At 39.4% G+C, this 16634-nt stretch overlaps 2 protein-coding genes across 2 annotated transcripts; one reads left to right on the forward strand and one right to left on the reverse strand.

Moving 5' to 3' along the window:
• Window positions 1-273: 273 nt before the first annotated feature.
• LOC116849517 (protein hunchback-like) lies at window positions 274-1425 on the forward strand. The gene is given in 3 exon segments (XM_032826733.1): window positions 274-362; window positions 715-1058; window positions 1061-1425. Coding segments are annotated over 3 exon segments (798 nt in total).
• An 11103-nt stretch (window positions 1426-12528) lies between these two features.
• On the reverse strand, window positions 12529-15951 carry LOC116849518 (protein hunchback-like). Its single transcript, XM_032826734.1, has 2 exons — window positions 15812-15951; window positions 12529-14281 (listed from the first exon to the last, which is right to left on the reverse strand). The coding sequence occupies exons 1-2, from the start codon at window positions 15949-15951 to the stop codon at window positions 12529-12531; spliced, it is 1893 nt and encodes a 630-aa protein (XP_032682625.1).
• Between the last annotated feature and the right edge of the window lie 683 nt (window positions 15952-16634).

Genomic DNA, 16634 nt, shown 5'->3' on the forward strand with positions numbered 1-16634 from the left:
TCCCTACTCCTACTACACTCCCTTAATACACGAACAAGCGTCCATTGAATCGGGAGATTCGCAAAGAATCGTTTTGTTTCTTCTCTTGCATATGTTTTATTTATCCAAAATATTCTAATTTATCTAAAATATACAAAAATATATAATCTCTCTTTTTCTACAACTTTTTATACATATGTATATATGTATATATGTATATATGTAATCTCCATATATTATTTTCTTTATTTTAAATGTTATTTTATCGTTCGATGCAAAGAGAATAAAAGGCAAATGAGAGTCAAAGAGCCCTTCACATGCAATATGTGCGGTACGTCGTATGGCAACATGCAGAAGTTTAATTTGCACATCTTCGAGAAGAAGTGTCTCAAGCAGCACCAGGTCGCGAGCTCCAGCTGTCATTGCACGCTTGAAAGGATATGAAAGGCATGACAAGTAATTACGAGTGTACTGGTGCTCGTTCGATGCCGAGCACTAGTCCTTCTCACTTCATTCAATGCCAATCAGAACGCAGTTAGTGTAAAGGAAATAACACAATAATACACAACATAAAATAATAGTTATATATATATATGTAAAGATTCTTAATATACAGTCATTCGGTACAAGGAGAATAAAATTCATTATTTGACTGAGCACATCATGTCTAAAACTAACAGCAGCGTGAAACTCATCAACATAGCGTTAAACCAGCTGCGGCATTTCTATAACCAGGAAAGGCACTCCACGCCGTCAAGGAACGACAACGAAGACGACAACAAATGTGCTGAAGCCGGGAGTGCTGGTGCCCCGCACAAACGCCCAAAGCAAGGTGAAGACCTTCCCTTGCAAAAATTGTGATTTCAAGGCGGTGACAAAACTTGAATACTGGAATCATATACCAATCCACATTAAGTCGAGCAAGCTGATGTCTTGCTACAGGTGCCCATTCGTGACTGAATACAAACATCATCTTGAGTACCATCTGTTGAATCACACCGGTGCGAAGCCGTATAAATGTCCCACGTACGCGTACACATGTGTGAACAGGGCTATGCTTAACAGTCACATGAAGTCGCATTCGTCTATCAATATAGATGCAAGGATTGCGACTACGTCACCAAGTACTGGCACACGCTAAAGCAACATCTGCGAAAGCTTGAACACCAGCCAGCGGCAGTACTGAACGTGGATGGAACATTGAGCCCGGCGGTGATCGATGTGTACGGCACGAGACGCGGTCCTAAGCAGAGGTCAAAGATCAGCGACAATAAAACGTTGACAACGACAGCGGCGGCCACTGCGACGGACGAGCCGAGCACGAGCAAACGATGGCCAGTGACGAAAGTAACAGTAGTAACAGCAACGACAATGTCCAGCCATCCACATCGACGGCACCGTCATCGCATGCGTTGTCGTCAATGTCGTCTGGATCGGCGTCCGTGAAAGTGCCCGCATCGTTCACCTCAGGCGTCATGTTAACCAAAATGTTCAGAAAGGGTAACAACCTGATGAAACAGAAGGACGAACAAACGAACCAGAGAAAGGAGTCCATTTTTCGTCCCAACGCTATCTATTCACGCTGAACATGGAGATGCAACAGCTATTGCCAAGCAGCAGTTCCGGCTGCAACGAAACTTCGCAGATGGCGGCGCCCAGCGACGAGGCGGAACTGCAGAGCTCCAAGGGCGCAGAGAAGGAAATGACGACTCCAGCGACGAGTACCGATATATTCTTGGCCTGTGAAAATAGTATTTTTTCAAGATATTATTTGTAGTAAAGTTTAATAAGTGAAACTTGACTAATGTTCATCGCGTGACTTTACTTTTACAATTTTTTTTCCTTTTCTTATTTCAAAACGCATACTTTGACGTTCATCCAGCGTAAAAAAAGAAGAGAGAGAGAGAGAGAGAGAGAGAGAGAGAGAGAAAGAGAGGGAGGGAGGGAGAGAGGGTGAGAGAGAGAGAGAGAGAGAGAGAGGCAGATGCAAAAGGGAGAAAAAATTTTACGAACACATTTCTGTTTTAAGAGCTCAATGTTGATGTTAATCATTACCATCGAAGTCACAGTGACATTTTGCCTCGTAGGGGGAGTTCGAAGAATGAGAAGGATGAAGTAGGCGATGTACGCGAGAAAACTCGTAGAAAAATCCAGAACAGGATAAGAGGAAGATAGAGATTCAGGGAGTCGAATAGACGAGGAGTTGAACGATTACTCACCACGTTCTCATTACTATCCACCCTACCACGTTCCTATCCAAGAGGGCGTGGTTGAAGATGGAATGGGGTACCTTCGTTCCTTAACAACGGTTCATCTGCTACTGCTGCTGTTGTTTCAATGTGCACAATTCTCTGGTGCAGAGCCGGGCCTCTGTCTATTTTGCCATTATCTTTGAAAAGCAATGTCAAAAGAGATATATTAGACCAGGGCGAAAACCCTGGAACGAGAAATGTTTAAAATTTTATACATTATATTCGTTTTAAATTTTATTCGTAACGACGACGATCTCTTCGAGCTCGAAGTTTTGTTCTAGTTTTTTTCCAGGTTTTTTTTCCTTTTTCTATTTCTTTTCTTAGGAAGAAATTTTTCAGGGCAGAATTTTCTTGAATATCCTATTTTAAAAATTATCTTGCGTCATTTATCTTCTTGCGGCGATAACTATGTGCTAGCAAATTAGTGTATATGTTAACAAAAGGATCATAAAACAACTATAATGGTTAAAAGAAATAAGATAAAGATAGGACAAAATATGCAAACAAAGCATGGTAAAAAGGTCGCATGCTGTCTTTTCTTTTTTCGAGAACAACTGGATCATTTTTTACGACCTTCAACTTCGTTCAAAAATATTTAGAAAAATAATTTCACTTTTAAAATCTATTTTTTTTTATAATTTCTTTACAATATCTTACAACTTTATAGTCTGATATAGGAGACACGGTAGGGATTTCTTTATAATATTTCCGTACAAATAGTATTTTTCAACATTGAATATTTAACATTGATATTTAACATTGAAGAAATAACTCTTCGTTCGGAAAATATACTATTAGAAAAGTTCTTAAAAATAATAGCATTTTTTAAGTAAAAGACTCGGGATAAATAAAAAAATTTGATATTAAAATTAATAATAGTGAAGATTTTCGTAATATTAGGATTATTAGTTATAAATTAGTTATAATATTTCATATTTCTTATGAAATCTAATATTTTCTATCTTATATTTCATATTTTCTTATTAAATTCCATATTAAATTATGAAACATAGTAACACGTTATGATATGTTAGAATAAATTTCTAATATATACGAGACTGTTTCAGCCTGAAAGATTCATCTTGCAAAGCATCGTGGTCTTTGTCGAGATTTCAATGGAGATAAAACGGAGCCGAAAGGTTCTTTATTGGTTCTCCTTTATACTATCGCAAAAGTTGTGCAACTATGTGTTATTAAAAATATAATATTAATTTTACTATTACTTTTCATAACAAAGATATTTAAAAAAACTTCACGTCCCAGTTATTAAATTTATTACAAAGTTTTCTAATTTGTGCTTGAGCGAAATTGAAAATCTCGATATTCCATACTAAGTCGGCGCAAAAGTAAAATAAAACTAAATAAAACATATATGAAATAATAGAATTGAATGAAAATGTAAGATAAAATAAGTGAAATCATACAATTTCGAAAGATTAATAATTTTTATCGCTCAAAGTGATCGTCAATTCGGGATTTCTTCAAATGTCGAATGAGAATTTGATAGAAAACAGACAATTATTTTCTGCATTTTTTTCCGCAACAAAATCGGATCAATTCGAGGTCACGAGTCAGCTCCTCTATACGATTCGACATACAGCTCAATTTTCTCGAAGGGTTGCAAAATCCGTGTTAACTGTCACATGCACAAAACGTAGCAACTGCTTACAATATATTAGTCGGTTTAGGGTTCAGCAATAAGCTGGCCTTGAAAAACTCGAGCAACTGTTAATGCAGGATGACCCACATTAGATGCGTCTCACGTATCGTACCCCTTCGACAGGTCAATGCGGTCAGCAAAAATAGAGCAAAAGGCAGCTGACATCCTTTTCGAAACTGAACTTTCTATTTTTTCAAGAGAACAGCAAACTTCTTGTTACCTCTTGTAAGAATTTACTATATTTCACTTTTTTATTTTTAAGTAAAGTAGGACGAAAAATAACTTCTCATGGTCACTTCCGCTATTTCTAAATAGGGCGAAAAGTAACAACTTAAAATTTCGTACAACTTCTCGTTTTATTATATCAATTTTTCTCATTCACGTGATGAAATATCACTTTATACTAGACCAAGACGAAATCATTAATTTGTCGCAAATTTTCATACGGATATCAGAAAAAAGGAGCGAAAGGAAGGATAAATCATTTAATTTTTCTATTCTCTCTTTCTCTCTCTCTCTCTCTCTCTCTCTCTCTCTCTCTCTCTCTTTGTTTTATTCTCTTTTCTTATCTTATTTCTTATTACATTCTTATTCTTACTTTTTTCCTCTTACTTTTTTCCTTTTTCCTTAGAATTACTTCCTACTCGACGCGATTTGTCTTAACGCATCATCGTTGTCTTTTTGTTTAGAGCATAAGGAAATTCAACTTATCAAATTTCTGTTCCGTTATACCAGGTTAAGAAATCTTATCGCGATCGGTGCCAAACAGAGCCCATTCAGCACTCAGAGAATATCGAGCGTCCTAGATGACTAACAATATCTTTTTGGCTTGCGCCTGAAAAAATAATATCGTACTACGACGTGCCACTAGGCGCCACAGAAACGCCAATGAGAACGACTGACTTATCCTAGATTAGATTATTTTTCCGAAATTGTGGCTTCTTTCACGCTGGGAGATGCGCCATCACGCACTAACAGAGATTATTCTATCGTGGCGATCACGCGCAATAAAACGAATTCGTCTCTTTCGGCCGGCCGAGGAAGAGTTGCAACTGTCGCGCGAATTGCCGCCCTTCGACGAGACTATGCTCACTTTTCTCGTCGAGGAGAGCTGCCGACAGGAGCTGCGTGAGTCTAGGAATTCGGTAGCCCGATATTCTGCTAGTGCAAACGACGAAAAAATTGAGAAATATGTCAACTCCGCTGAAACCCTATAATAAAGAAATACCACGTGAATTATTGCGAAGTAAAACGGCCCGGAATTTTTACCTGTCCTTGAATCGGTAATTCTTTTCTCAAACCTTCTATGTGTCTCGGATATAACGTTCTTTTAAAGAAATATCGGCGAGGCTTCGAGGTCTTTGAAGCGAGGGCGAATTTTCGAATAAAATTGTCCCTCCCGACCAAACATATATGTGTTATTTCTTATTTATTATCTTTATATCTTATTTATTATCTTATTTATTTTTATTTATTATATCATATTTCCGAACGAAATACCGATGCATTTTTGTATCCGATAAGAAGTATCGGTTCGTAATTTTAAATATCGGTGTATAATCGATTTTTGATCGGAAATATCCGTGTATTAATTTCTTACCGAATAATTTCTCTCAGTGTGTGTAAATATAATTATTATAGAATAATGCTTCTCGCTTTCTTTCTTACACATATGTGTACCAAAAGAATTAACCGTTGCTGTCTGTCTATAAGAGTTCTTCTACATTAGTTACAAGTCTCATGGTTGCATGAAAATTAAGCAATCACAGTCAATTCTTTAATCGTAAGAGGAATGATTGACTGTGATTGGTAAATTTTCTTATTATCTTGCGATTTGCAACTAATGTAGAATCGGCCTTACATGTTATGTGCCGAGACAAACGATGTGATAACCGAACAGTCGCTTCGACGAATCCCGATAAATATATGAAAATCATTCAAGAGTCCCACGGGAGATGGACGATCCGCAATCATCTACGCAAGCATTTGAATTCGCGTTTGTTTAAACGGCAAACGTCTCGGCGGTCTAATCCTCTTTGTACGCGGGTAATCATTCAGTGTCTTCAAAATGACAAGAAGAGCGGAGTAAATTCTATGTCGTAGAATTACGCAAACAAGATCACCCGACAAATATATCTGTCTCCCTGTCTGTCTGTCTGTCGAGCACGAATCGCATTTCTGCTTGTGTGAAAGCGCGTGTCTGCGAATAACAATTTCGCCCGGACATCGTGCGACAATAATTCGCGCGAATGACGAACGCGTTATGGAATGAACAACCATGATAAATGAACTACGAGATCTATCCGACGATGTTCCATTTGTTTACACTTTGTCTGAAGAATGTCGATTGTAACGAGCCGTTTATCGAGCGCTTAACAAGCTCGCGTCTAACGCAAATTCACAAAGCTGCGACGAAGAGCGTCAACGAGACTCTCAACTTTCGTTACTTTCTTTTTTCTCGTTTCTTTTTATCGTCACGATTATCTTTGTCTCATTAGCAGTGCCATTTTGAATGACACGCGTCTGACAACTGAGGCGCAAGTTTTTTTGGTCATTAGTTCTCTTCGCAGTCGACGTATTTTAAAGATATAAATGCCAACCTGTCCTCTATGATGTAACGAGGAGATTTTCTTCAACCACATTCAAACGATCGTTCAATTGCGACATGTTTTTTCGCGCGAGCAGTCAAAAAAGTTGCCCAGATGGTGCCAGATGTTCGGGATAATTTGTTCGCCGCGATAACATTTCACGGGCGATTGCTTCCGCGAAACTTTGCTAACCTCGCGAATTGTCATCGAAACGATAAAGCTCAAGTGACGACGACTCGTCGTCGTGGTATTTCGAAGTTCCGAGCGAGACACGCGCCGGGATCGTGACAAAAAGTAGAAAAAATGTACGGCAAATTAGAAAATACACAAGTGGAAATTTCGACCGGCAGACGCGTGTGCGTGGAATAAAACGTGTGAACGGAAAAACGAATAAATTAATAAATGAATTCATGAATGAACTGGACGAGAGTTCGCGCGATGCAAAATTACGTTGATGCCAAATCAGCGCTGAGAGAAATCATCTGATAAAATATTAACAAATGGATATTTCCGATCAAAGTACCGATGAATTCTTGTATTCAATTAGGATATCTGATTAAATTTAATCAGATCATAATAACATCCTAACCAATAAAAAATTATGAACCGATATTTCTCATCGGATACAAAAATTCATCGATGTTTTGGTCAGAAATATCTGTTTGTTAATTTCCTATCAAATAATTTCTCTCAGTGCGATTTCTCAATATTACATGGCGATTTCGGAATGAAACGGAACGGAGGCTGCGAGTCGTTAATCGATGCAACAAATTTGCGCAAAAACGAGGATTTTGATTGCGCACGTGAGATTTTAGCTTCTCGCGGGCAAAATACAAGATATCTTCGCCAATTACGATAACGATAATAGTATTATTAGATTTGCTTTTTGTTTGTTTGTTTGAGCCGCGTGGATTCTTCTTTGTTTGATTCCGACATTTCACGAACATTTCTGTCCGTTTCATTAGGGAGAAACGACCTGATGCCTAGATATCGGGTATACTTTATAATCAGGTCGTTTCTCCCTAATGAAGCGGACTGAAATGTTCGCGAAACGACGGAACCAGACAAAGAAAAATCCACGCTGCTCAAATCCGGAAAGCAAATTTGATATTTATGGACACCGTGAAAATCTCAAATATCAAAACTATAAGAATATCCAACCACGTGTAAGCATCAGGCTTTTCATATTCGCGCCATGGCGAGAGTCAGCCGATTTTGCACGCGAGTTCGTCAGAAAGTCTGGTGATATGGGAATCGCGCGCGTTTTCCTCTGTTTTCGATTAGACATTTATTCTTCATCCCGGCTTTTTTCTCCGAGGAAAACTGCAAATAAGCAGACGACGGGGGGAGGACGCGAAAAACGCGACTCGCGAAGCTCACGTTCAAATACTGTGGTTGCAAATAGCTGGGCGATTTGTCACGTAAACAACGGCGCGTCCGGACGTTCACGAGTCGCAAATAAATCGCCGGGAGTTTATAAAACAAATTTATTCGTGAGACCTCGCGTTCCCTTGTGCTTCAGCTTCGCAGCTGACGAGAATTTACCTGGGGAATGTCCGTCACAAGATCAAGCGTTATCAGAACGGACGATTCGCGGAAGATTGTTCGAACAAAGTTCACTCGTTCCTAAATCGAATTGTTCCTCGTTCTTCGTTGTTATCCCACAACAGAGAACGTCCTTCGTTGTTGACGAGCAACAGAGAACGGTCTCAAAGCCCGTGGGATCAAAACTGTGGCGTTTCAAGGAAGTTTCGAGCCGAGGAAAGAAATTCAAAACCGCGCTTCGCGTTACAAACACAGAACTTAAGTTTCGAAAACAGAATCTCAATAAGCTGCTTACATATATTATCCTCGTATTTATCAACGACCACAAATATGCGAAGAATGTTATCCCTCTCTTCCCCCCTCTCGTTTCCCAAGTCCTTCTGTACTCTCTTCCTTTTTCTCATCCCGCAAAATATCTCGTCTACTGGGAAATTGGAAATCCGCGAAATTCACAACGAACACGCGTTCGCTAGTCTCACGTTGCAGAAATTTGTTATCAGGCTCTCTGAATCACACAATCGCGACTCTTCATTGAGGAGAGCCGATCGCGAGGACGTCCGACCGACCTAGCAACTGATTGAAGACAGTTCTTGAGGACAATCTCGCCTCGATTGCGATAACAGATGAGTTGAGAAGAGAAATTGAAACGATAAATAAAAAGGGACTTACGCGAGACTCAAAGCGACGAATCAGTTGAGCTTTCTCACGATTTCTTTTCGACGAAGACCTCGAGATCAAGTCAGACACAAAACCTTCTGGAGGAGCCAGAGCGTTCGCGTCTCGTCGAGCCGATTTGAGCCTCGCGCGATTCAACGACAAGTTGTGCAGAACTTACTTAACGTATGACGATCGCCATCCCTGTCGGCATAGTCCCGATCGACGAGAATTTTCTTGAGAAGTCCGTAGTCCTTTCGCGTCCTCCCTGTAGTTCTGACCCTTATCAGCGTGCAACGATGATCGGTATCAGGTGTGAAGCGAAACAAACCGTCTTCTCGTCGTGAGGACAGCGTCAATCACGTTTAAGATCCGCGTCAGATGGACGACGCGACCGGATTGCGACCTGCACATGTACACACGTCGCCACGTCGTAAGGTGTTCACTTCTAGTAATCTGATTTCTAATCGGATTGGAAGCAGTGATATCAACCGACTTCAGAGAAAGTTCCCTAGGCTAATCGGATTAATGAGATATGTCCTCAAAGCGCTCCGATTATCCGTTTTATCACGCAAGATGTATCGATAATTATGCAAGTTTTCGTTAACAAATACTCCAGAAAAAACATTTTGGGTGTAAAAAACGTAAAAAATCAAATAGCAAAAGCACAAGAGGTAAAGGTTTACAAAATCTGAATTTACACTACCTGCATGAAAGATTTAGATGAACAATCGTATGAATTATCGCGTGTCGTTGAAAGCGTTCGATAGCATGACTCGTAAAAGAAGGTTCAAAGTGTTTCAAAAAACAACAAAAAGTTAGAAATGGTCTTTTAACTCATTCAGGTTTACTATACCTAAAAAACTGGCGCCAACCTGCCTGGTAAACGATACTTTTTACCCATCAGCGCTTTACTCCCCGATACCTATAGTATTCTTAAAAAGCGTTTAAAAAACACACAGTAGCTTCGACAGTAACGTGAAAAAAAATAAACTACCGACACGTTAGCACAAAGTGTTAACCTGATCGATCTGTCGTCACCGACGATCCTCACTCGTCACGTTCCGAGAAACAGGTGTATTTCTATCCGCTCAATTATAAATTGAATAAATTGACATAGTCAATTTAGATTTTGACAGAAATAGGGCCATTAAGAGCTGATGTTGGATGTTTTGTGCAAATGTCTATGATGGGAAGGATAATAATGTTTGTAGTATCAAACGTACGCGCCGAAATGATTTTTCGGTCTTTATAATGTATGCGATGAATCAATCTTCCAACACGGAAAAAAGGTTTGGTTGAATTAACCAAATATCTGGTCGAAGGTTTGGTTGAATTAACCAAATATCTGGTCGAATATGAACAATCTAGAAATTCCGATTGAACTAATGAATTCTGTTTAAGTCAAGCAGAAACTTTTTAACTTGAACAGAACTTGAGTTACTTCAATCGGAATTTCTGGATCGTTCATATTCGACCAGAATTTGGTTAAATCAACCAAACCTCTTTCCCGTATTGGAAGATTGATTCATCGCGTATGTTATAAAGACCGAAAAAATTATTTCGGCGCGTGCGTTTGACACAACAAACATTATTATCCTCCACATCATAGACATTTGCACAAAACATCCGGCAGTGGCTTTTAATGGCTTTATTCCTGTCAAAATAGGGTCAAATTAAATGTTACCTATAGAGAGCTTTAATGATATTTATAGCCAATTTAAATAACAGATTGAAATAAGAAATTAAACTAATTTGATAAAAATCAATCATGTTAACTAAGTAAGATAAAACCAAATTAGCTATGTTTAAAAAGGAAGCAAATATGAAAGTACTAACGGAATCTGAACAAAACAGGATTTGTCTTGGAAATAGCGTCACTGCAGAAGAGAAAACTGAAAGGGAAGATAACATCATCGATAAGTTATCGAGCGCATTATTGACAGACAAAATACTTGAAAATTTAATCGCGGGATATAAAGTTTATTCACAGAAATAAACTTTCATTGAGTCAGTAAAATTTTTGGCGACGAACTTTTTGCAAGTCGCGATATCATCCAAGTTCAGTGTTTATAGTTATAGCGAGTCATTTGCGATCTTCGATCAGTAATTGATTACAAATCGTACGATCAAGCGATCAAAATTCCTCTAAACAATTTTCAGTTACGCTCTCTTTTTCCCTGCCTTTTTCTTTCTTACTAATATACATCTTCACAAATTGTACCTTTCTTTCTTTCAAAAGGTTATTGTTTGCAAGGGAACCTTGGTCTTATTTTTTGAATAAATAATGGAAGGGATGCGCTCCTGCTGCGATGTAAAACTCGTTCTCTCGTAAAGCTTGTAAAGAGCATGACAAGGTTTTGTATTGCTCGAAATATGGAGCGAGCTCTGTGCTTTCGTTTCGGCAACACAATTTGCGTTCTTTACTTATACAAAAGGGTCACCAGAGAAATTAAAGCCGATGTATTTGTTCCTAAGCTTCGGAACGCGTTCTAGGGACAATAAAATATATTTTTCTGCGTTAACCTTGACTCTCGCGTGGAGATGTGAAAGGGATTAGATGGCGGCAGTTGTTTAAAGGTTGCTACTCTTTCTCCCGCTCAGATATGAAAAATGGGTTGCGCGCTTTCTGTAGAATTTTTTTAGTCAATCACAACGTCGTGTGCAACAAATGTCGATATAAAAGGTCTGTCCCTTGAAATTATACTTTTCAGACTATCTCGTGTTCTTGTTATTTTCTTCTCTCTCTTTCTCTCCCTGTCACTCTCTATTACTCTCTCTTTCTCTGCCTCCATTCCGCTGCTTCTATCCTAGTTGAATATTTATGACAAGGTTTTAGCTAAAAAGATACTTCAGAGAGGTTAAAGCTGCTCTATAAGGTATTTGTACACACGAACTACTCCTTACTCCTTACTCCCTACTCCTACTACACTCCCTTAATACAGGAACAAGAGTCAAATGGATCGCAAAGATCGTTTTGTTTCATCTCTTGCATCTGCTTTACTTATACAAAATTAGAATACCACATAGCGCGTGCCACTTTAGCATTTTTGTTGTACTATTTACAAGCGGCACGAATTCAACTGCGGATCGAGACAATCGAAACGGTCGAGACGGCCAATTAGCGTCGCGGAAAAGAGGCCACTTCGATACACTCGAGATTTAGTTAACACGCACTTTTTCTGGTAGGATATGCTAATTTATACAAGTTAAATGTATAAAATATATAATCTAAAATGTACAGAAATTTATAATTTCTTTTCTTAATTCTACAACATTTTATACATATATATATATATAATTCCATATTATTTTCTTTATATTAACTATTATTTTATCGTTCGATACAATGAGAATAAAAGGCAAATGAGAGTCAAAAATCGTCAGTGTAATAGCGAGAAAGTTAATGTGAATAATCCAAATTTTTTACGAAAATTAACAAAAATTACAAAAAATCCGCGAACGTTTCAGACTAAAGATGACTCGGAATGAGTCTGAAACGTTCGCGATTTTTTGTAATTTTTGTAAAAAATTTGAATCATTCACATCAACATTTTCGCTATTACACCGGAAATTTTTGATTCTCATTTGCCTTTTATTCTCCTTGCATCGAACGATTATATATTAACCGAGTCTTTACATATACTTTACATATACTTTACATATACTCTACATATTACTTAATATTTACATAAATGTTACTTTACGTTATGTGCTATAATATTATTTTATTTACATTAATTTCGTGGTTAGCATCGAATGAAATGAGGAGGACTCATGCTCGGCGTCGAAAGAGTATCGGTATGCTCGTAATTACTAGTCCTACCATACCTTCTCCTTTCATAGTCTTTCAACCGTGCAATGAGCTGATGCTCGCGATCTTGTGCTGTTTGAAACACTTATTCTCGAAGATGTGCAAATTAAATTTTTGCATGTTGCCGTACGAAGTACCGCACATATTGCACGTGAAGGGCTCCACGATGCTGTGATAACGCGCGTGTGCAATGTATACCGTCTGGTCGGGGAACGGTATATCGCAGTGTAAGCACACGAAGCGATCCTGGCTGCTGGGCGATTCGCTCTGCGTCGATGTCCCCTCGTACTTCTGACCCGGGCACGCAGAGTCGCCGGCAGAGTCCTTTCCCGGGGAGGACGACGGTGCCGTCGACGCGGCTATGACCGAGGTTGACGGAGTGGGAGCCGCCACGAACGAGGTCGACGGAATGGACGTGGCCTGTGGCGAGGCCGACTGGCAGAGTCGCTTCTCATTCTGCATCGTCTCCTCGTCCGTGTCCTCTTCCTTTCCCACTATCCGATGCTTGGTGACGACGCCCTTACGTCTCCTTACGGTACCAGCTACCTTCGGCAAGTTCATCATATTCAACGATGACTGATGATGCGTCAGCTTGCTAGCGTCGAACTCCTTCCTCAGCGAGGGATTTATCCTCAAGTCCAACGGCGTGATCTCGATTGTGGAGCCTTCGAGACTCTTGTACTTGTCGACCTTCGCGGTACTCGTCGCTGGAGTCGTCATTTTCTTTTCTGCGCCTTCGGAGCTCTGCAGTTCCGCTTTGTCGCTGGGCGCCGCTATCTTCGAAGTTTCGTTGCAGCCGGAACTGCTGCTTGGCAATAGCTGCGTCTCCATGTTCAGCGTGAATAGATACCGTTGGAACGAAAAATGGGGCATTTCCTGGTTCGTTTGCTCGTCTTTCTGTTTCATCAGGTTGTTACCCCTTCTGAACATTTTGGTTAACGTGACGCCTGAGGTGAACGAGGGCACTTTTACGGACGCCGATCCAGACGACATTGACGACAACGCCTGCGATGACATTTGCGATGCCGTCGATGTGGACGGCTGGACGTTGTCGTTGCTGTTGCTGTTGTTACTTTCGTCACCGCTGGCCATCGTTTGCGTGGCGGTGCTCGTGCTCGGCTCTTCCGTCGCAGTGGCTGTCGATCTCGACGTTTTACTGTCGCTGATCTTTGGCCTCTGCTTAGGACCGCGTCTCGTGCCGTACACATCGATCACCGCCGGGCTCAATGTGCCATCCACGTTGAGTATTGCCGCTGGCTTGTGGTTAAGCTTTCGCAGATGTTGCTTGAGCGTGTGGCAGTATTTGGTGACGTAGTCGCAATCCTTGCATCTATATTGATAGACGCTCGAGTGCGACTTCATGTGACTGTTGAGCATAGCCTTGTTCACACATGTGTACCCGCATATGGTACACTTGTACGGCTTCGCACCAGTGTGATTCAACAGGTGGTACTGAAGATGATGTTTGTACTCAGTCACGAATGGGCATCTGTAGCAAGACATCAGCTTGCTCGATTTAATATGGGTCCGTATGTGACTCCAGTACTCAAGTTTTGTCACCGTCTTGAAATCACAATGTTTGCAAGAGAAGGTCTTCACCTTGCGTTGGGTGTTGGTGCGGGGCTCTGCAGCACATTTGTCTTCGTCTTGGTTGTCATTCCTTGACGACGTGGAGTGCTTTTCCTGGTTATGGAAGTGCCGCAGCTGGTTTAATGCTATGTTGATGAGTTTCACGCTGTTGCTAGTTTTCGACGAGATGTGTTTAGTCAAATGTTGAATGATGTCTTGCCTGGAAGAAGGAACGATACGATATCGTATGATTAAATGATCTCATCCCGTTGCGAATCATTTTGCAACATGCCTTTCTTTTCAGAGAAGCAAAATCCCTCTTAAATTAAACCGAAATTATAGAAAGTTCCTTTTTAGAATAACTAACAGTAAGATTTGAAGAGGCAAATAAGGAACAAGCACGGATGTCTTAGTGTTATTAAATACTAATATTACTTTTATATAATATTAATATGATAGTGGGAGGATAATTATGTCCAGCATGTCAAACGCACGTATCAAAATTTTTCTTCGATTAACGTACGCGGCGAATCTACCTTTCATACTTAGACCGATCTTTGAGTCCCAATTTTATATATATATATATATATTTAAAATTCCCAAACCCATTAAACCGATGACTCAAATAGATTTATTATATATGTTGCAAAAAAAAATCTCAAATAGATTCATTATATATGTTTCGATACGTGCGTTTGATATACTGGACATAATTATCCTCCCACTATCATATTAATATTATATAAAAGTAATATTAATATTTAATAGCACTAAGACATCCGTGCTTGTTCCTTATTTGCCTCTTCAAATCTTACTGTTAGTCCCTCTTAAATGTAAAGGACAATAAGAGTTAAAGCACAGTTCTAATAGTGCTATTAAAACTATTAAAAACAGTGACTCAATCTCTAATGAGAAGAAATTTATTAATCATCAAACAATCAAACGCGTTTTGGTTTAACTTCACAGACTATCTTCAGTGATTATAAATAAAAAACGAATTATATTTAAACGTAAGGTCGCAAATAATCGGTACAAAAGTTGTTGTTACAAAAGTTGTCGATACAAAATTTGCTTACGGAAATCGGAAGCACGAACGCAGACAAATACAAATAGTCATTAAGACAAAGAAACCTCTCCCTGCAAATTTTGTATTGACAATTTTTGTAACAACAACCTTTGTACCGATTATTTGCGACCTTACGTTTGTGACATTTAAATATAATTAATTTTTTATTTATAATCACTGAAGATGGTCTATGAAATTAGACCGAAATGCGTTTGATTGTTTGATGATTAATAAATTTCTTCTCATTAGAGATTGAGTCACTATTTTTAATAGTTTTAATAGCACTATTAAAACTGTGCTTTAACTCTTATTGCCCTTTACATTTATATCAATATTGATTATACTCAAGAAGATTTTTTATTTCTTTTAGTTAAAATCCCTCTTATTTGAAAGTGTTTGTTCGAACTATTTCATACTTTAATGCACCGCGTGTTATATTGAGAAAAGATACTTGAAAAATACATGTAGGTGGCAATAATAGAATCATCATCATATTAATTAGTTACCTTAATCAAGACTTAGTTAAAGTTTTATTACAGCTAATTTTGCTACGAACATCTCTTCCGAGTTAATAGAAGAGTTGAAAAATAAGAGTTAAAAGTAATATGAAATAGTATCTTATCGCGCTTTTATCGAGCGCGTTAATAACATATTAAACGCTCTCATTAAGAGCAATTGACGTACCTATTGCGTGTAGCAAAGTCGCAAAGCGAGCATTTATCCTGCAAGTTGGCGTTGGAAGGCCCCTCGCCCGGGTCGTAGTTCTCCGACATGATATCCTGTTGCAATTTGGATTTCTGGAACTGCGAGCTGTCTTCAACCATCTTCTCGTCGTAGGGACAGCGTCAAACACGTTTACGATCTTTCAGATGGACGACGCGATCGAATTGCAATCTGCATATGTACACACGCCGCCACTGTCGTAGTATGTACGTATAAATATTTCGGTGTATTTTACAAACTTATATGTATGCACACGCGTTCAAGAGAGTGCGACGTAAGCAGCTATCCGCAAGAGCGTTCTACTTCAACTCACAGCGAAATATTTCGTTCTGAATATTGGAAGCCTTCTAGGTCATCTGATTGTATATATCCTGGTCACTAAGGGGTAGTTACCACCTCTACCTTTCTGGTCTAAGGCCAGCCCTAGTCGTCTGTCCAATAATAGTAGGGTAGTAGATTAGTCATAGGGATGCTAGCGTCACAAATATCGCCTACTCCTCCCCACTCTACCTGTCTTGACCTATAGAGTTTGCTCTAATTCTCTTTCACGTTTTTTCTCTCACCTATTCTCTAATTTTCTCATTTATGCATACATGTGGGTCATTCGTCCTTGCGGTCCTTGCACCCCCATTATCGCGCGGGCCTCGCGCGTTTAGCTAAACATCATTATCCCTTACGCTAAGCAGCACCAGCTCGTTCACTGCGGACGATTCGCGGCTGTGCTTTACCGTTAGGCAACTTCCGTTACCTTTTTTTGTTCTTCTTTTTTATATCTAGGAATTCT

This window comes from Odontomachus brunneus, unplaced genomic scaffold (assembly GCF_010583005.1).
Source record: "Odontomachus brunneus isolate Ranch 3 - 2012 unplaced genomic scaffold, Obru_v1 Obru_scaffold_118, whole genome shotgun sequence".
NCBI classification, from domain to species: domain Eukaryota; kingdom Metazoa; phylum Arthropoda; class Insecta; order Hymenoptera; family Formicidae; genus Odontomachus; species Odontomachus brunneus.